Source organism: Motacilla alba, chromosome 2 (genome assembly GCF_015832195.1).
Source record: "Motacilla alba alba isolate MOTALB_02 chromosome 2, Motacilla_alba_V1.0_pri, whole genome shotgun sequence".
Classification (NCBI taxonomy): Eukaryota; Metazoa; Chordata; class Aves; order Passeriformes; family Motacillidae; genus Motacilla; species Motacilla alba.
Window position 1 is genome coordinate 52,491,961 of NC_052017.1, and position 21,744 is coordinate 52,513,704.

Sequence of the window (21,744 nt, forward strand, 5' to 3'; positions counted from 1 at the left end):
AGGGATGATTAAGCCTAGCATGGATGCAAAAGGGAAATTCTAAGTAGATGTCTGGTGAAAAAACCCAAGGGAGGTCTTAGAGCAGCAATAAACTGCTGCATGTGCTGAAGCTTGTTAGACATGTTTCTTGGAGGTGTTAGGAGAAAGAGCCCCAGTTACTTCCTCCAGTCCAGTTGTGATGTCGTGGCTTTGAGACTGCTGCTGCTCTCAGCTACTGAAGCTGGATTAATTCTACCAGGATCTCCTCTGTGATTAAATATATGTTAAAACATATATTGCCTGTAAAGATTTCGGCATTGCTTATCACTGCCAGCATTTTTTATTTGTGAAAAGTGTTATGTGTTTTTAAGTCACTATATTTCCAGTTTTTTTAGAGGTTTTTTGTGCCATTCATTGCTAAACGTTGATCAGGCATTATCTCTCATCTGAACTGCAGCTTTCATAGTTTATGTATAAGGAGACACTGAGTGCACTTATTGGAAAAAAAAAAGCTGTTATTCAATAGTCTCTTTCTGCAGATAAAGCTCTGGTATTTTAATCATATGAACAATTTGTATGTGTCCATGTGGTAAGCACAAGGGGTCTCTTTACAAAAAATTAGAAAGAATTACCAATTGATTTACACAGGAAGATCCTAATGAGGAATATTTTTTTTCATTTTAAGTGGGTCAGTATTAGTTGTGCTGTAATTACTAATAAAGTACCAAAAGTAGAAGAAAGTGCATGACTTAACAAAATCTGTTCCAAGGTTAAACCAAAGGAGGTGCATGTTTTTCAGCAAGTCCTATATACATGCTTAGTGCTAGTGCCCATATTCTTAATGCACCTTGAAAAACACATCCCATTTAAATATCTGGCATTTACCTTGCTATTTATCTCCTTTAGGAAGAAAGGATTTTCAGTAGAAGAGGCAGTGATGTAACTTTTTCATAAAGTATCAAATATTTTGCTAATCTCTCTGCATAGATAGATGACCCATTGTACCACTCCTGAAGTTTGGAAGAATTCAAAATCTTGTTAAAATGGTACTTTTTAGCTTTTCCTGTTTTTCTCTTGCTATAGCCTTTCATAGGTTTCTAAGTTGGTTCATGGGATTAAGCAGTTTATCTCTGCTAATATAAAATTGTATAAAGCTGCTGTAATATATAGTTACATTTTAATTCAAAGAGCCTGTTGATTCTAAACTAGTTCCAGTGTATTTCCAAACACAGGCACTGAAAGGCAGTGTAAATTTTAACAGATTTTTGTCATTAAAGCTTTACAATTTTTATAAAACAGCTTTGTCTTTATATGTTCATTTGGTGCACCAGTTGTTGGGATATTGTGCTGGGTACTTTCTTTCTTCCATTTTTTTTTCTTCTCTAGGCATCTTTACTCTTAAGCTTTTATTTCTTAGCTCCACTGCTCTGGTCTGTGCTGTGGAATGTAAAGATTAGGAACCTCTTCCAATTTTATTTTCTTGTGAACATGCCTTGTGTTAAAGGAGAATATTACTACTTTTAGCATGGTTTGAACCCACAGTTCAATAACTAACTATAGGAGTTGCTAAAGCCCACTCCTGCAGAGAGCTCAATGTGTTGGACCCAATTGAATTTAATGGGCTCCAGGCTGCCATAAGAGCTCATGTCAGCAGAGCAGCTCACTGAACCAGGATCTGTGCATCTTGGCCAGGAGTGATGGCTGGAATTTATCAAAGCCAAACAATATGGGGGGAGAATAGTTAATTTCAGGTTTAATATATACAGCAGGTCTGATTTCCATTGAAATCAGATGAGTTATGGTGGCAGGAAGGAGGCCTATAGTTTTTTGTCTTCTGCAGAAATGTGGGAAAACATCCAAAGTATTTAGTTCTGCCTCGTGTGTGCTGGTGTGCTTCTGTCAAAAGCAGGAACGGTATTTTCATTCTTCATACTATTTGCAAATAAGATGAAATACCTTATTGTAATGCCTCTTTATGATTACTTCCTTCTCATGCGTGCTGGCAGGAGTCCTCTGTGGTCTGTCTTTGCCAGAGAGAAAAATCCAGAAATAGAATATATGCTTTTAAGTGTGTGATACTAACATCTGTAGCAGTGCTAAGTGTTGAGCTGTTCAAGTTTTTCAATTTTTTTTTAAAGTAAGTCCTGTATGTTTTTGTTAAAGATTGTACACAGATGTATGTGAGTTCAGATTTGTAAGGAAGAGTAAGCCATTGCTCACCTTGGGTACTGCCTGTGAGGGAGATTTTTAACATGGTTTTCCTGAAATTCTCCAGCAGTTGCATGTCAAATCAATTTTTATCCTTAAATGCAAAGATCATGAAGCAGAAAATTTTGGAGTTGAGCCTCAGGTGATTTTGTCTCCTTCCATATTCAGCCACTCCTAGAAGGTATCATTTTCTAGGCAGCATTCACTGGCAATCTTAGAACCGGTGAAGCAGATGTTTGGCCAGTCTTTACTCTCTCCCCCATCCAGCTGTAGGAAAACTTCTCCCTTGTTTGTGCACTACTGCTTTGGCTAATTTAGAGAGGAATGTCTAATGGATCTGAGGGGAATATGGAGCTTTGCAATGTGAATTTCCTCTCTTGTGAGCTTATGACTTGAACAGGCATTGCACCTCCTTGAACCTTCTTGAAATCATGCTGTAGAGCTGTTTCCTGAAGGCAGGAGCCCTTCCTGCAGCTCAAGCTGTAGAATTTCTGCCTGTAGCCGCCTCTCATAAAGCCTTTGGGGAGAGCTTGGATGCATGTGTGATGGAGAAGAATGAGATGAAAGCAGGCAGAACAGGCTGAAGATCATCAGTGCAGGGCTAGGGTACAGGATTTGGGAGAAAACCACCTTCATTTGGTATTACATTGTTAAGATCAACATCACAGTTTCATCATGTAGTCAGCAGTGGGTCTTAAACCCTTCAGCAAATGGCCTTTGTCAACTTTCTTCTATCCTGGTCTTTCACACCAAGTTTGAATTCTCTATCACTGGTACACACTTCACCTGTCTTTTTTCTCCCTGTGCTTTTCTCCTTGGTAGTCTGTTTTTGGGCTCTTGTTACACTGCAGGAGCCAAATTACCCTATAGTTTTATCATATGACCTTTACATAGAATGTGTAATATGTAGGTATAATTGGGGGACCTAAATATGAAGAGCATTAAAAAAAACAAGGTAGGAGTGAGACAAACACACACACACACATACACACACACACACATATAAAAGTGCAAATTTTTGTAAAAGTGAATTCTGTGCATTGCTGAAGTCTTGGTGAAGTTGGAAGTTATAATGGAGTTTTTACTGTCATATTGCCTTTTAAAAAGGAAAAAAAGTACAGCAAAAGGCTTTTGTGCAGTTAGCACAGCAGTTCAGATGCTCAGAGCAGCTCTCAGCCTGTGTGTTCAAACACACACAGTCTGCACCAGGAAAGATCCTGAAGCAAGTGGAAGTTGGAGGAGAGTTTGCCTGCACCCTTGCAGTGGTGTGGAGCATGTAACACAACCTGCAGGAGCTGTGCAGGGAGCGCTGTCATGGAGGCAGCTGGGAGGGCAGCCAGGAGAGCTGGGAAGCACTGCAGACAGCAGGCAGGTTGGGAGAAACACCAGGAGTGCTCAGCTTGCAGTTGGCCCCTTTTACTCTTCCAGGAGCACTGCAGGGGCACTTCTGCCCTACAGGCTCCTTCATCTCAGTACTCCAAGAATTTGTCATCCTCATGTAACACTTTTGCATCTTTCCCTGGTTCAGTATTTCTCAGGAGAGCAGGGCTCCTCCTTGGAGAGCAGAGATTTAACCAAAACATCCCTGTTTGAGAACAATTGACTTCAGCATTTGGCTTGTGGTTTCCACTATCAGTTCCTTCTGCAGCCTTTCACGAAAATGCAATTAGCCTGTACAGGGGCAAGTCACAGATAGGGCAAGTGGTTGAAGAGAGAAGTAGAGCCTTTTTGTTAAAAAAAAAAAAAAAAAGTTAAATAGGGAAGCTGTGATACCTTGTTTGAACTAAGGCAAATGTAATACAAAGCATCAGTGCTGGAGGACATGGTAAAACCCAGTTATCATGACAGCATGCATTGAAAAATTGCTTCTCTACAGCTGGGAAAAAAAAAAAAGGGGTAAAGAAAGCTGGAATTCCTGTACCATACCAGCTTCACCTATTAGTGCCCCAGCTAGTAAGATAAGAATGCAAGTTCCAAGGAAAACAAGGCACTTGATTTTTGACAGAGTTATGGAAGAGAACATCAGAGAAGAAACAAACCTGAGTCATCTAAACACCTTTCCTACCAATGTAAAACTGGAATGATTAATATCCACAGCATCTATGTTGATGTCCTGGCAGAATCTCATTTCTTAGATTTTCAGGTTTAGCAAATAAAGATGCAATTTCTGCCCATGGCTTTATAGCTGCATGCTCTGACACAGGAAATCAAGGGAGAGCTGTAAAACATGGCCCTTGATGGAGTGCATTTTGCTGCTAACAGACTTAACTGTACTGCATATGTGAATATATGTATATTAAATGAAACAAGAACAAGATGTGATCTTATTGGGAAAGAATCCCTGCAATATCCCAGAAGTTCCATTCACTCGACAGAATATACCAGAGTCAACCAAAAAGCTGTCCAAGACCTGGAAACAGATACGGGCTGAGGGAGTTGGTTCCCAGCCTGACAAGAAAGCTGTGTTTGCCCTGTTGGTATTCTATCACATCCATACTGGATAACTGCTATATCAGAGATTAAAAGAAGGTCATGCTGTATTATGAACCACTGTCTTTATTTTTAGGATTAGATAACTTTTCTCTTTTTTTTCCCCCCACTGATTCCCTTTATATCCTAAGGGCAGATCCTTTCTCTTGGGTCAGGAATGTAATAAGGCAGGTTTTTCTCTCTCCAGGATATTGTGTCTGTCTCACTGTGTTTAAATTTCCACAGAAAGCTCTTCTGAGCAAAATACAGTATTTTCTTTGTACAAGAGCCAATGATTGACATATCCATGGGGACTTCTCTGTCTTTAGCATTTAAACATACAAGTTGGATATGTTTAACCTATTGATAGGCAACGAAGACAACTACAGGATTTACTGCAAAAGAATAAAAGGATAAGTGGAAAGAAAATATATTTTTTTAACTAGGGTATTGAGCAATTTTATTGCTGTTGTTAGGACAGAGAGATAAAAAAAGAAATCAGACCTAAATTTTCAGTTGAAGGAGGGAGGCGAAAAGCAAACAGTCCTGGTGAGCTGTGTCCTTCGAATTAGCATATTCCTGTTTATTAGTAATAGTTTCACACTTAGAGAACAAAACTTATCCAATCCCATATGTAAAAAGTAATTTGATTCACCATGGCTTGCTTAAACATCATTTGAGGCAAAAAGATGATTTCTGCTCAGGAGTACAGTGAACTCCACAAAATGCAAAAGTTCATTATTAGTTTGATTGCTCTTGGCCTTTGTGCACTCCTTGCTTCTGAACTTGTATGCCCCATGGAACAGGGACAGTCTCTGCCCATGTGTTACACTGAACCCTGGATCTTTACTAAATTTTTACATAAGACTATAAACCCAGTCTGTTCCTAGTGGCAGCTGTGCTGGTCCAAGAAAGCTGTTGACCCCAATTGTTTGTTGCAACATCTCTGAGGTTCCCTTCAGTCTACCATTTATTTGGGAATGCTCCCTCAGACACTGGAGTCCTCCTTTCTTACTGTTTCCATCCTCTATTCCAGCCATTGGTTTCTGTGCTGCCCTTCTCCTATGCCTGTCATACCTGTCCTTCTGCATACACGAGTTCTCTCAAATTATAAATCATCATAATTTTTCAGTTGACTTAGGCCTTCAAATTTTGATTCCTCCCTTTCTTCATTGACTGCTGTTGCCAGTTCTCAAGGGACAGAAATGGTATCCAGAACAGCACAGAAATAAATGAGCTTCAAGCATGAATTCAGCTGGAGTGCTGACTGGAGTCTCTTTTTTGTTCTTATAATTAAGTATTAACAATCATGGGCACAGAGTTCAAATGTTAAGTTTGTAAAAGAGGTAAGTTACATTTCCCATTTTCCACATGCTTCACTCCTTTTTGAACTAACCATTTTTTTCACTAAAACTTTCTTTATGTAGTAAATTTTTTCTTAATGAGTAAAACATTTTTAGTCACACTGGAGTTACGAATATTTGTAGTGTATCTATTTAATATTGCAATGCTTTTATCTTGGTCTTGGCTGGGATAGAGTTAATTTTCTTCCTAATAGCTGGTACATTCTATATTTTGTATTCAGTATGAGAATAAGATTGATAACATACAGATGTTTTAGTTGTTGCTGAGCAGTGCTTCTCTAAGTCAAGGACTTTTCAGTTTCCCATGCTCTGCCAGAGAACAGGTGCACAAGAAGCTGAGAGAGTACACAGCCGGAAACAGCTGACCCAGACTGACCAAAGGGATATTCCATAGCACAGAACATTATGCTTAGGATACAAACCAGGGGAAGTTGGCTGGGATGACCAATTGCTGCTCAGGGTATGCTGGGCATCAGGGAGCAGGTGGTGACCAAAGGTATTGTGCATCGCTTGTTTCTATTGGCTATTATTCATGTCCCTGTTCTTATCTCCCTTTTCATCATTGTCATTATTAGTGCTATTATAGTTTTTATTTTGGATTTTAAACTATTCTTATCTCAACCCATGGATTTTACCTTTTTCCAATTCACCCCATTCTTGCTGGCAGGGGCTGGTGGGAATGAACCTGGTAGGTAGTTGTTGGCTAGTGTTAAAGCATTACAACCATTAAAAAAGCTACAGTCCTCTCATATGTAACCAGAGAATATCTGATGATGAAATGTGGCATGCCACTAGTCTTTATTTAAGTTTGCAATTATGACCATATCTTTGGGGAGCAAGGGGCTTCATTTGTTAATAGTGGAAAATGTTGAAAATTAAGTATAGAGATTCAGTGACAAGATCAAACACTGTGAGGTGAGGAGTGCAGTGCACAGGCTATTTAGTGTATTCATTATACACCAAGGAAATTGCTGTACAGTTCTTTTAAGATCCAGATTATCTTAACTGTGTGTATTCCATTTTAGTAAAGGCGTCAAGATTGTGGAGGCACCGACCTGCTTTGGGCCAGATCAGCAAATTGTATAAATTGTGATGTTGCTAATCAGCATTAGCAGAGATCTGTCACAACAGCATTTCTTAAATCTTCCATAAAGTATGAAAGACAGCATCAAGAACTCCAACAGAATAAGTGCATCCAAAGGAAAGGTAGCAGGACTAGAGATAGTTGTCTGAGCTTCTCCACAGGCATGTGCCTATTTGGAAGTGCAGAGTTCTTAATGTATAGCTGTAGCTTTCACTTAGCTTTAGGAACTGCAACCAACTTAAGTGTTTATGCCACCATAAGGGCATAAAGCATCTTAAGTACTTCTTCCATCTCAGGAACTAAAAATGGCTTACGTACTTATGCCACCCTAAGGACATGGGGTCAAAAGTGTATTCTCAACTTGAGCAGCAAGCATTGGTCTCTTGAAGTTGTTTGGCCTTGTTGTGCTTGCAAAATCTTTAGTAGGGAGAGGACAGACAGGATCTATACCTATTTTCCATTATATAAGAGGAAATTAAAATGCATGCATTGTTTTAACAGAGAGTCACAGAGGTTAGAGACTCGATTGCAGTGATTGGAATGTGTCCGAGAAGTCTGCTGAGGATTTCACTCCATGGAGATGCATTTTTTTTCCTCCTCACAATGAGATTTCTGTTGTCACAGGAGATTTCCTGGCTCACCAGGACCTCCTTTATATCCTGACTTCTTTACAATGCCTTTGTCTGTTCATCTTGCTGTGGATCATGGAGTCAACCTTTATCAAGATATTAATGAGATGGTAGGGAGGCCAGTCTGATGTCATCTCTTAGTTGCCTGACTACCTAAAATGGTAACAAGGAGCAGTGATGAGTAGCATATTGAATCCCTGGGGAACAGGCAAGCTTGGGGACTTCCTTAAGTGCTGCCCTGTCACTGTTCTGAGCACTGATACTCTTTTTGCAGTCACTTGGCTATCTCAGGAAGCTGTGTACATCAAGAACCTCAGAAGTATGCACACCACTCATGAACAAGTGACTACTTTTAGTGGGAATCAGAGATCTAAAAACTTCTATGGATGTGGCCTTTAGCTTTCCTGGGCCTCAAGTCTCTGCCTCAACTGTGGCCATAGTAGAAGATATTTTTGCTGAGGTTTGTTGTTAGGAGAGGTACATTCACAAGCTATAAGGTACTCAGAGGCTTTGGTAATAGTCATTAGTCTAAAGTGAATGTGAGGTCTGTACTTGGACCTAAGTGGTGACAGAGAAGTCTGAATTCTGTTACACCAAGTCTGGTAGCCCTGGTGTACTTTACACTATTCTGGTCAAGAAGGTTGAAGTTGTACTACAGCAGGTGAAGAGGCTGAGAGGGCAACTGAAGGACTAATGCAGTCCTCGAAGTGGCAGTGGGGAATCTGGGAACAAAATGACAAATGGGACTTGGAATTCCCCACCTCAAGCCAAAGCAGGTTAAGAGGAGAATGAGGACTTGGTCATTGAAGAGAAGACCAGAAGGAACTAGTTTACTTAATCCAGCAAATGAAGACAGAGAGGGGAGTGCTGTCTGCCAGTTAGTTAGGGTGGGGAAGGGAGAGAACTGAACACTCTGCAGGGAAGCAGAGCTGTTTAAGCTAAAGGAGAGTGTTGGCACGAGAACAAATGAATATAAATTGGCTGTGAATAAATCAAAGCTAGAAATTAGTTGCTAACCAGCAGAAGAGTGAGTTCCTAGAAGCGCCTTCCACTGGGACCAGAGGGAGCTGATCACCAAAGTACTTAGAAGCTGAAGCTCTCTTTGTGACCAGGATTATGTGCAGTGGGACTTGCCACAGTGAGGGGATGGGCCTGATGACCAGGAACCTGTTTCTAACTGTACATGGGCTTAAGGACAAATCTACATTCGCTATGCAAAACACAGAAATAAAAGTGTTCCCTGCAGGCCTTGCAGGTCAGGGACAGCTAATCCCCTTCCAAACCAGCTTCAGAGCTTTCCAGTCTGGTAGTGCCAGACACAGCCTCTGCCACATGTTTTCTCTCTGGGCTCCACAGCTCTCTTGTGCAGCTGCGGGACGAGCTGCATTTAGCAGCCATTCCACTGTGATGCCTCTTCACCTTTCGCACTTCATCCCCTATGCATCAAATGCAGCAGCTCTGCTGGTTTGAGGGACTTTTTTTGTGGCAGTACAGTACAGGGGAAGATTTGTGCTAGAAGATGGGTTAAATGCTGCCTCTGCTTAATGTCAGTGGTGAGATCTAGTGAGAAGTTATTTAGCACCTCCTTTTTAATTTTTTAAAATACAGGGAAAGAACTGTGAGAAGATAAAAGTCTGAAATTGTCATTGTATAACTGAAATTAAACCTAATTTTGGCAATGGTGATATGCCTTTCACTCAGCCACTAACTTTTACCACATTATACCAATACAGCATGGTCTCTTCCCAGTTTCCTCCTCCACTCTAGGGGGTAGCAAGTCTAGGTTAGAAAACAGAAATGTGAGATTCTCCCAGAATATTCTGCTCTTGCCACCAAATAGAACTTTGCTTTCAGATGCAATCTCAGTTGCAGTGACATTCTTTTTCTGATGTTCCTAAGTTTTTCCACTGGTATGGAGAGGCTTTTCCTCCTGCTGTTTGACTGCTGTGAGAGCACATTTGGCCTTTGTTTATGTATTGAATAGCTAACAGGTGCCATGCAGTCAGCTAGGACGTGCGCAGGTTCTCCTTTCTTCTAAAAACCCTCTTGGAGGAGGGAAATGGAACACTAAGGTTATTGCAGATCCTACCTCCAGTGTCACCTCATCTGCTACAATACTGAGTAACAGGTACACTTGGTATGGATTATATGAGAACATGCATGATTTAAGGTGTTCCCTTTTCAATAGTATTTCTCACCATGTAAGCATTTATGCTTCCAGGATACTGTGGATTGAATTTCCCGTTACCTCTGGTTTTTGAGATTGCCCAGTAGAGATGACAGGCAAACTTCAGCCTTGATTTCAATTGATTTGGTGGAGTTTTACGCTCTGGAATTGAAATCCATCTCAGAGCTTCCTCCTTCAAAGGCAGGTCATTCTGAGACCAAAATCAGTATTTAGGTCAGCTCCCTCTGTTCATTTTAGGGTATTTTGGAAGTAGATGATAATAACAACATTTTTTAAAGAATAGAAAAGGAGCCAGGACAAACAGAGGTTTGGTAATAAGCATTGAAGTAGCATGAAAGTGACTGGTATTCTGCAAATGACCCCTGTTCAGCAGCTTTTTGGAGCTGTGTGCAACGGGAGATAGCTTGTAGAATTCCAGCTTTTAATGGGGGCTTTTTTTTTCAGGTCAGAAATTCTTAATAATACAGAGCTGATGCTTCAGAGCCTTATGCTAGCAAACCTGACACTAGGGAGTAATATCATTGGCTTTCATGCGCCTATTTACTGTAATAAGGATTACGGACATAAGTAAAACTTGCAGGTTTGGGCCCACAAAATTAAAAGAAAAGCCTTTTCACACCCTGAAACTGCATCAAAATTCAATTTCACCAGGAAAAAAAAAATCCTTCTGATCTAGTCCCTGGAATGTGACATTTCATGGGTGTAATAAGGTTACAAACAGATTATAAATTGAAACCCTATAATTCCTTATTGTACTGTACCAAAGCTTCTGCTTTGCATAATACTCTTATTCCTGACTGTTCTTTGTTTTACAAGCTCAAAACTGCTCATTTCCTCTCATAATAGAGACCAGGGAGCCAAAAACACCGTGTAAAATCCAAAGGTAATTATCTGAGTCAAAGAACCTGAATGCCAGAGTTCACAAACTTCTGAACTTTTCTAAATGATGTTGTTTGCACAGTGAGACCTCCCTTCTCTTTAAACATGTTGCAAAAATTACACATTCTTTCTGCCAAATGATAATGGTAAATAAATCCCAGTGTAGGTTTAGTTCATGTTTTGCATTTGTGTAGTTCTACCTATGTGTCCATAGTAGATGACTGATGAGTTTTCTCATCATAACTTGAGCAAGTGAGGGTGTTTGAATCTCATGATGACAAATACTGTGGATCTCCTTACCTGAGAGCACTGCTGGTGCTGATTTTCTAGCAAGTGTCTTCCTCCAGACCAGCCTTTCAGTATTTGGACATATTTGTAGATCTGCTAAAATATGATCCCTCTGCAAGAAGCATTTAAGCAGCTCACCTGTGAACCAAGTAAATTACTCAGATTAGCAGTAGCAGATCACAAGCTCATTTATTCCAGGCTTTTCCTAAAGGTGAGGATCCTCAGAGGGATTGAATGAGAATGAACTGGATTTGCAGGTGAACTCTCAGGGGCCACTTGCAGCATCAGAACAATGAGGGAAAACAGCATGAAGAGGGGTTTGATTGTAGGAAGATCAGAGAGTCTAGGAAAGGATTGATAGAGTAAGAGAGCAGGGCAAATGTGTATGGAGGGCCACAGTTGTGAGAGACCAGAGGATGATCACAAGATACTTGACAGGTAAGCCAGCAATGGAGAGAGGCAAATGATCATCACCACTCTCAGCAAGCTTTGTCAGCTGATGCAGTGAGCCTGGGCTTGGGAGGGAGTGAGGAAAGGACTTTTAGGCCCATGAGAAAGGTCAGTTTTAGAGGATTCTCATGCTGCTAAAGGTTAGAGGTCTAGAGCACAGGGAACAAGCTGATTTGCAGGGACAAAGAGAAAAAACTGTCCTATGGAGATTTTCTCTGAAAGAGCCTCCATGGTGCCTGAGTGTCCACACAGCAGGAGGTAAAAGGAGGTGCTGTGGTGAAGTGATTGATCCAGCGTTTTGTATGAAATGGAAAGCCTGTGTCACACACTCAGGTTTCATCCCCCTCGTGGCTGTGTAGGTTTAACCACATAACACACAGTCTGGAATGTTTAGAGAGAGATTTGGCCATGAATTACTTGAATGCATTTAATTTTGTCCCTTTACTTCTTTCTCTTTCAAGAAATAGCACACATTGCCCTCATTGAACTCTTTTGATGCCATTTCACAGCGCAGGGCATGTGTATGCTTCTGGCACGGGTGTGTGTACTGTGAATACAGATCTGCACTAGGAACATTAACTCTTGCAGATTACAAGTCGTATGTTGCTCAGCACCTCTGCTGTGTTCATGCATCCTGAGCCCCATAACAACTTTTAAGAAATGGCAATAAAGTTTCAGAAAAAGATCTGTCATCTTTTACAGGTAATAGATGTCTACTTTCCATGGCAATGGGGCATAATTTTGAACATACGTGATTTTATGTGGCTTTCTGACTGATTTCAAGACTTCAGAAAGTATTGGGATTATCTTCTCTGCGTTCCAGTATGAGTTAATGCGGCTGGCATGTTCTGTGGGCCCATTATGGAACAGATACAGATTTCATCCCTGTGCTGGGATCAAATAAAAACTGGAAAGATTTTTTGGTGGTACCTTAGTGGGAATAATGTCATTCGCTGAGTAATGCAGCCATCTAGTGGCACAATGACAGAAGTACGGCAGTGTGGACTGATTTCTCCAAGAGTCTGGGAGGATGACTCAGGTAGCTCCTAGTAGAAAAAAGACTCTGAAAGTCCAGGTGTAGTTTTCTCTTCTTTTGTTTTCTAAAGCTGTGCAAAAAAATTCAAACAGTTAAACCTTTAAAAAAAAAAACAAACAAACTAATTTTGAGGCTGGCCCTGCTTCACCTGCCTGTTTCCACTCAAACACAGAGAGAATTAAATCCATTTTTAAATGCTTTTCTGAACTAGATCTTAGTGAAAGAAACAGAGCAAGCTAATTTTGTGGAAGAGTACAAGGTACACAGCCCTGTCCTGCTTCTGGATACACTCTCGTGGATGACACTGACCACAGAAAGACATGCCTATGAGTCAGCAGGGCTGGGGCAGCTGTCACTCCCACACACATTCAGACAGAGCCAGACTTGGCAATGGCAAAAACTGGCTTGATATATGTTTCTGTACTCAGAGTTTATATTCACAGTGTGTAGGGGCTTATTTTCGCCACCACAACCTGTACATTTACTGAACCAAATACATTTACTGCAAGAAAATATGGGTAACAGGAGTGAGTTAAAATTTGTGGTGGAAACTTGGTTTAGCAGTTCTGTTGATTTTTCAGGTTAGAGGATATGTTTCTAAAGGCCTGATTTTGTAAACCTTGTTTATGTTGAACCGTACTTAAGTAACGCTTCCCTGCTCTTCAAAAGCAGTACCCAATGTGAATGACACAAGTGGAGCCGTGCATAAGATTATCCAGGATCCATTTATCAGCTTGTATCCCTGAGGCCTGATCCAAAGCCTGTTGATCTCAGCAGAAAAAAAATCATGGGCCTTAGTGAACTTCCAGTAGGATCTATAATTTGAACCCCGTGGTCACTTGGAAGTGCAGATGATCCTACTCTTTTTGTACTGCTAGGACCTGAATCACACCTGAATCTCCGGTGCTCTTCCAATGTGAAATTACAATAAGGCTGCAGCTGATGTTGTATTTCTGTTAAGCTGTCACCTCTATTCTACCTGAACAGCATATCAACAACGACCACATACATGGTGAGAAGAAAGAGTTTGTGTGCCGATGGCTGGACTGTTCCCGGGAGCAGAAACCTTTCAAGGCCCAATATATGCTGGTGGTCCACATGAGGAGACATACAGGGGAAAAGCCACACAAATGCACTGTAAGTAAAGGGGCCTGAGCTCCAGGTTTGTACAGGGAAGCTGTGGGGCTGTGCAGAGAACAAACGGAGCAGGACGACTGCTGCATTCCCTGAGCTCGTCTGTCAGACTCTAGTGGAGAAGAGACTGCCGTGTCTGCTTTGTTATCCAGCACAACCAGATTACAAAAGCTTTAGGAGAGGGGATTCCCTGGATGATTTGGCCCACTTCCTCAAGTTTAAAGTACAAAGAAGCCCCAAAAGGCCTTATTAAACATGGCTCAGTTTGCTCAATTATTTAAAGGCACTTACTCTTACAGAGCTTGATATTACTGCTGGCCACCAGCTCCTGATGGCTTTGCAATGGATTTCAGTCTTAGTTGAGGTACACAAATACTGTGCTTTCCTGTAACAGAAGATTTACATAATGTGGAAAGCATTTTAACTTGAGCTGTGGTGAAGTTTGCTTGGATAAAATTAAAACCCTCCAAATCAAACCTACATTGGACAAGGTTATGAAGGCTTGGAAAATTTCTAAACTTTCATAAGTCCACTTTTGCTCTTTCCTGCAAGTCCAAAGATTAAAACTAAACCAGATTTATTTCTCATCTGCAGTTTGAAGGTTGTACAAAGGCCTACTCCAGACTAGAAAACTTGAAAACGCACTTGAGATCTCACACTGGAGAGAAACCATATGTGTGCGAACATGAAGGCTGCAACAAAGCTTTCTCCAATGCATCTGACAGGGCCAAGCACCAAAACAGGACTCATTCCAATGAGGTAAGTAAGCACGGCTTCAAAAGATTGTGGAACAGACTTACAGTGTGGTCATAGCAATGTATTACAGAGGACAGGCACAGCAACCCTCAGCATCCTGAAAGGTATGTAAGTTCTGGATGCCTCTTAGCAGCACAGTATGTCATACAGACCTGGCATTTTATTATGTATAGGAGAGTTTTGAATGAGGGAGTCTAATGGAAACACATGCATTAACCAGGGACAGATCCTGTTTTCCCTATAAAGCTGGGATCATTTTTCCCTCTGGAGCTGTAAGGGCTCATTGAGCGCCTGGACCCATCCCCATGTCTGTGTTGGCACCAGGCATGTGCTGGGATGCAGCTTCCCCAGCATACTTTGGGGTGCTGCAGACAGCCACAGTGTCCACATTTGAAATCATGGGTTGCTGTTTAAGTTCTGAGTTATGCCTTTTCCTTCTTCTCTGGCCTCTTTCACTCTTTCTTTCCATCCTTAACAGACCTCATGGACTAGGGATACTATAGAGGAAATACGACCTTTCTCAAGGAAGCAGTCACAGCTGTTTCCAAACTCTCTGTGTAACATCTCCTTATTACTGTTTCCTGTTAATGCTGCCTCCTTTTTTAGGAATCACACAATCTTCTTGCATTGTCCATGTTTTATTGCCCCATTTCAAGTTGCACTGAGAGTCACATCATCTCAGTCTCACATCTCAGAGTCCACTGTCTCCTCCTTGTCATGTCCCTATACTCCTTCACCTCTAGCCTAAACCTGGAAGTAGTGGAAGGGCAGGACATACCGTAGCAGGTATATCTATTTCCACACAGCTTGTATCTTTCTCTAGCTGGCTGTCAGGTCTGTCAGATCTGCATGCAGGCAGATCTCCAGAGAGCATGCATCCTCTTCCAGTCCCCGCCCTGCAGCATCTCTTCAGTTGCAAAGGAAGCAGACGGCATTGCACATCTTTGAGTTTCCTCATCCTTGCCGTGTGTGTTTTCAACAACCCAACTAATAATGACACTGAAGCCCTGCAGCGATTTCGTGAATTGTCACCAAGGTAGAAGGAAGGTCACCAAGTCTTGCCAATAGCTGCCTGAGCTTTCTTTTCTCATTCACTGTGTGAACCAACCTGTGTGCTGCCTGGTTGATGAGTTAGACCTTCTCACACTTAGTGATGTGACCTACCCCAGTGTTAATTTTGTGTCTAACAGTAAGCCCACCAGAGAAATTTTATGCTGCACATGATTTCTGATAGGTGCAGCCGCAGGGGCAAATGAAACATTTCCTTCACCATTAATTCACACCGAAACAGGCTAATCTTTTAAGCAACATATACTGGTGGAGTGAATACAATGAAAAGCACAGACCAAATTCAGCATTTGCTTGCCTGCCATTTTGGCTTTAAGTAGGTAACCTACAGAGTGCTTTAAAAGCAGCTAACATATCTTGATGACCATATGCCTTACTCATGCAGAGGAGAGCTAAGTGACTTGTACTTCCATAGCAACCTGAGAAAACCTGCCTCAGTAGCTCAACATCATCTCTGAATTGCTGTTTTGCTCCTATTCAAGTAAATGGGAGGGTTTTTTTCAACTGATGTCTGTGGAAGCAGTCTCAGGCCTTAGACAGCTATGACGAAGGTATATTTGTCAAATGCTTCATGTGCCACATGTAAGCAGAGAGAGAATCCCTCTGAGAAACTCTGCATGAGGGTCTCCTTCTATTTTTTGAAGGCTAGTACAAAAAAAACCTTTAAAATAGTAATTTCTTGGAAACAATTCAGTAATGAAAGTGAGTGAACAATACTTTGCTTCCCAAGGCAATTAAAGGATTTAGGAAGTGCTCAGTTCTTCTTTCTAATCCCCTCATAATACAAGAAAAAAGGCTTTGTTAATTTATAAGACAGTAAATTTACTTTATTCTGCATTGCTTAGTGAACTACAGAAATCCACAGATAAAAGAAGTGGTTTCTAAAAAATGAGTGATGAGTTATGCTAGTAGCAGTAATAATAGTATGCATATCTTGCTGCAACGTGGAAATGTTCATGGCACTGTATCTTATGCTTTGACATCGTACTGGTGATCTGAAGGAGCCAGAAAAAAAATGCTGCCTCACTTAATTCTGCCTGAACAAATGGCCCAGCATCTTTTGAAGAGGGTTGTTTCTTTCAATGTCTAGTAGTAGGTACTAGGCGTACTGGGAACACTATCAAACTGCTGAGCGCAAGGGACAGGGTTGAAAATTAAAGCTGTCTTCATAAATTGGCATAGCTGAGTTGACTCTTCTGCTAAGGTAAGTGAAAGCTGTGCCAGTGAGACCATGAGAGACTCTGCCCTCAATCAGCTATGCAGCACTAATTGCCAACTTCTGAACCAAGGGGAACTAATGGTTTTAACTAGGTGCAGTCACAATTTGATAGGACAAGGGGTGATGGCTTTAAACCAGAAGAGGGTCGATTTAGGTTAATTATAAGGAAGAAACTGGTTACTGTGAGGGTAATGATGCACTGGTAGAGATTTCCCAGAGAAGCTGTGGATGCCCCATCGCTGGAAGTGTTCAAGGCCAGGTTTGAATGTGGCTTTGTCCAAGGGGTCCCTGCCCATATTGGGAGGGGAGTGGATAATTAGATAATCTTTAAGGTCCCTTCCAACCCAAACCATTCTATGATTCATTTCTAGAGACCATAATTTAGGTAACAAATTCACTGTGAAAGCGTATAACTGTGACACCAGCTGTGCTCCAAGGAGTTCTTCAGGAGTCCCACATGGAATAAAATCTAATACGGGTGGGTTTTGTGTCTTGTCAGAAACCATATGTGTGCAAGATACCGGGCTGCACAAAGCGCTACACAGACCCCAGCTCTCTCCGGAAGCACGTGAAGACCGTGCATGGCCCGGAGGCACACGTCACCAAGAAGCAGCGGGGAGATATCCACCCAAGGCCTCCGCCACCAAGAGACCCAGGCAGCCACTCTCAGACCCGGTCACCAGGCCATCAGACTCAGGGTGCAATTGGTGAGCAGAAGGACCTCAGCAACACTACCTCAAAGCGTGAAGAATGCCTCCAAGTGAAAGCAGTCAAGTCAGAAAAACCAATGGTATGCAATACACCGTGCCACTCCCTTTGTCCTGTTCTTCCTGCAACCAAATAATAATCCCTTTATAAAATGCTCAGGTCTGTAAACTCTAGCTCACAAGGTTTGTTTTTTTGAGGTCTTCTTATGTATTTACATTGTGAAATGTTTTTAAAGCCTAAGAAGTAGCAAATAAAAAGATTAGAAATATTCTGTGCAATATAGAATAAGTGCAGTGCTGGCAACTGTCACAATAATTGTTTCTGTTAAAAAGCTCCATCTTCTGGAATAAGCTTAGTATGAGAAAATCAGAGTTTTCATTAAAAAAAAAAAAAGAATTTTTTTCCCCCTCTTCTGTTTCCAGAAGAAGGATGGATCTGAATCTTGCAGACTGAAAGCCAGAATAAGAAAAAAACCAAACCAAACCACAAATCCAAATGACTAAAATGATGATATTGATGATCATTTTTGGAGAACCTGGGAAAGCAATCAAATTTTAGGGGCTTGAGGCTTTTGGGTCATGGATCAAATGGAAGCAGGATGAATTGACTTTCTTAAACAGCAGATGGGCATCTTTTCATAACACCTCTGTTGTGATGTGAGCTCTTATACTTATCTGATACTTACTCAAGTTAACCTAGTCCAAGTTTAACTAAATCAAGTTGAATTGACAGTCTGCAGGTCTTTTCTCTGGTTTACCTTAATGTATTGCATTAAACTGTTGAAAGGACTGTATTCTATTTTTTGAGACGCTATATTAAACACACAAGTTCTTTTATTTACCTGAATTTCATGTGCCATCTGCCCTCTTCACAAGGGTTAATTCAAAGGCAGCCACTCCATCCTCTTCCCCATCTGGGTCTATGATTCATCTGTATCCTGCCCTTGGGGATTACAAATATGAGCCCTCCAAATTCTGCTCATACTGTTAATCATGCTGCAATTTGAAGTGATTACTCACTGAAATATGAGTTACTGCTATGTTGTGCCTAAGGCTTATGCTCAAACTGTTCAGTATTAATACTCAATTCAAAACCTTTGAAGGGCTGAGACTAAGCTCCTATTGAAGTCTAAAGGAGGTCCTCTGCTATCTTGGGTGATAATTACCTTAGTTTACAAAGAGCAAAATCTCTTTTGCTTTGCTAAGTAAATGTGTACGCTTATTGAGGCATGTTGAACACAATTTTAACAGGAAAATTTTAACAGGAAGAGGGGTACTAATGCCTATAGCTTACATAGTATTAAATATTTCTCACTGAAAGTTATATTTTAAAAATAATTCTGTGTTTCTTGCTTTTCATTGCATGCATGAATTGAGGTATATTTTCTGGTTTTCAACTAATCCGATGTCTTTTCTGTCTAATGCTCTTAAATGTCTTATTCTAACTTCCTAAGGACAGTGGGTAATAAGGTGAGGGCATTTTAACTTTTCTGCTACTTTTCTTATTGCAACATTATATATGTTTTTATTTTGGTCTTCTGCCTGTTGTTCAGTCATTCCTTTATTTGGTAATGTGCAATCCATCAAGCACATTCCCAGTTCTAATGTGTTGTGAACATTTTGCAACACTTGACATGTGAAAAATCTGGCTTATATTGGTGAAATATCTTCAGAAATGTCTTTGTACTTTCCCCTCTAGATGAGACATCCATTTTTTTTCTGTATTCCACATCTATAAATATATGTCCTGCATAATACAGTTCTTATTTCTGTACCCTACCTCACTGTGATCTTGACATGTGCTACAAGAACAGGCTTCTGATCACTATTGCTCTTCTTCCATATGGCATGGAGCTATTGTCCAGAAGTATAAACTTTCTTCTGTATAATAACTGTTATCTCTATTCTTGTCACCAAATCTGCTATGGCCAGGATTTGGAAATGAACTTGCTCACTGTGGCCTCATAAATTCTAAGTATCATCATTCAAGTCAGAAATAATAAAATAGTTACTGAATCTGGAATGGACTCCTGAGGGGCATAGGAGACTACAGTAGTGCCATGAATCTGTGACTTCATTCATTGATGTTTAGAGTGAGAGTCGTCTCTGGCACTTCAGAAATTCTAGACAGCATTTTTCAGTAAAATGTACATAAAGATCACAGAGTGACAGAAAAAAAAACAAAAAACACCAAAAACAAAACCACATCAGAAACCCTTGAAGTTAAATACTTACATGAAACTGTTCTTGTGAGCAAAATGATACTGCATGCCCCATGCCCCACTGATTTGTGATCACACTGATAGAACCTTACAGTGAGATATTAAGTCCAGAGACTTCTGTCTGTCGTCCTCTGTTTTGTCTGTCAGTTTGTTCATTTTCCCATTCTTTTGAGAGAACTTTATAAATAAAGTCTGAAAAGTAAGTCAAGCCTGTGTTTCCCCACAGCAAGAGTTCTGCTAGAGCAGCAGGGAACACTCCCTGTTAAGAAAGAAGATGTTATTGTGGCATGTTTATATCCCTGCAGATTAGCAGTCTGTATTGCTTACTTAAATTCTTGCACTTAAAATCTCAAATTCTGAGGATTTGATTTAGTATATCATCATCACCTTCTTGATTCAGGGCAGAGGTGGTGTAAGTTAGGTATAAGAGGAGGTATAAGTTAGACCTGAGTGCTCCCAGGGTCACAGGATGCTGATAATATGATACAGTATTTTTTGCACTGGTGCTTTGTCCTTGTTTTATTACATGCCAACATTTCAGGCCAACCACTGCTTGTAACAATGAGCCTTAAGCCTGGAAAATGCTTACATTCTTTAGCCACAAGTCTAATTAAAAAAACCCAAATTCCAATGTTGTTGGAGTCTTGTTTGTTTGTTTGTTTGTTTGCAAGCCTAGCAGTGTAAACTAATACTTTGTAACATGGCTGAATTCTGGTTTGGTTTTTCTGAGCTGCAACTTCAGTTGGGAACATAAGCAAAGTAGGGTATCCATCCATATGTGCTCACAAATGGCTTGAAGTGATAGAAGTAACTCTGGGAATAACTTGGATAAATGTCTTATGGAGATATATTGTGTACCATCAGCAACATGTGAAAGGCAACTTCAGTCTTGTGTTTTACAATGCCCTTCACTGCAGTTGAAGCCAATATCTAGAAAGCCTCCTTAAAAATGATCACTTATCATTTAAGGCTGAACTTTTCTATACCTCTATCTTTGGCTCCATTTAGCACAAATGCTCTGGTAAACATTGTTTGCTTAATCCTCACACTCTTTTGTCTCTGACTTCCCTCCAACAGACATCTCAGCCAAGCCCTGGTGGTCAGTCTACATGCAGCAGCGAACAATCCCCCATCAGCAACTATTCCAACAATGGGATCGAGCTTACTCTGACCGGTGGTGGTAGTGTAGGAGACCTCAGTGTCATCGATGAAACCCCAATCATGGACTCTACCATTTCCACAGCCACCACAGCACTTGGCTTACAGGCCAGGAGGAATATGACAGGGACCAAATGGATGGAGCAAGTGAAATTAGAAAGGTTGAAACAAGTTAATGGAATGCTTCCAAGACTGAACCCCGTTCCACCTTCCAAAGCCCCAGCCTTGCCGCCTCTCATAGGAAATGGTGAGATACACATAAGAGGAATGATAACACATTTTGTCCTTAATCTTGTTGCTTGCTAGCTCAATCTTGCAACTCTTGCAGGAGTTGCACAGCTTAGGAAACTCAGCAGCTGTGTAATGGTTTGTAAATTGATCACTTACTGTTTATTCCCTCATTGCAAGTTCTTGTACCCACCCTCTGAGAAGTCTGATAGTCCTTTGTTTTACAGAACAGGAGCTAGTGAGGGAGTCATGAATCACATTTTAAATATTCCCTACAGTTAAAGGTTTTGACCCAAGATCATCTTAATTTTGTCATTTTTTGAGACAAGGTAGAAGAAATAAATACCTGTGAGTTTATTGTAGGGAAGTCTTTCTGTTGAGGCCTTTGCAAGGCAGCCTTTGCAGAGATGTGGTGGTCTTGCCTTTTAATAACCTGTTCCTACACATAGAAGAAATCATATGTACAGATGCTACTGCTGCAGAAGGCAGATATCCATGAATGGAAGCAAGGCGAGGTTGAACTCTGAAGATCCCTGGTTGTTTTTCTCCAAAGAGCTGCTCATGACCAAAATGGATGTTGGTGCTGCCCCTACTTTGCCTACAGCATGCCTGTAGGTTTCTGGGCTCCACCCAGCAGTGACAGCCCAGGTTTTCTGAGACCCATTCAATCCAAAGAAA

At 40.9% G+C, this 21,744-nt stretch overlaps 1 protein-coding gene across 5 annotated transcripts in view; it reads left to right on the top strand.

Moving 5' to 3' along the window:
- Positions 1 to 21,744, top strand: part of GLI3 (GLI family zinc finger 3) — a 206,784-nt gene that overhangs the window by 177,606 nt on the left and 7,434 nt on the right. For all 5 annotated transcript variants that reach the window (XM_038125584.1, XM_038125572.1, XM_038125589.1 and 2 more), the window contains 4 exons: positions 13,562 to 13,711; positions 14,303 to 14,467; positions 17,251 to 17,541; positions 20,758 to 21,085. In XM_038125584.1, the coding sequence (XP_037981512.1) occupies positions 13,562 to 13,711; positions 14,303 to 14,467; positions 17,251 to 17,541; positions 20,758 to 21,085 (934 nt within the window). The remainder of the gene's footprint in view (positions 1 to 13,561; positions 13,712 to 14,302; positions 14,468 to 17,250; positions 17,542 to 20,757; positions 21,086 to 21,744) is intronic.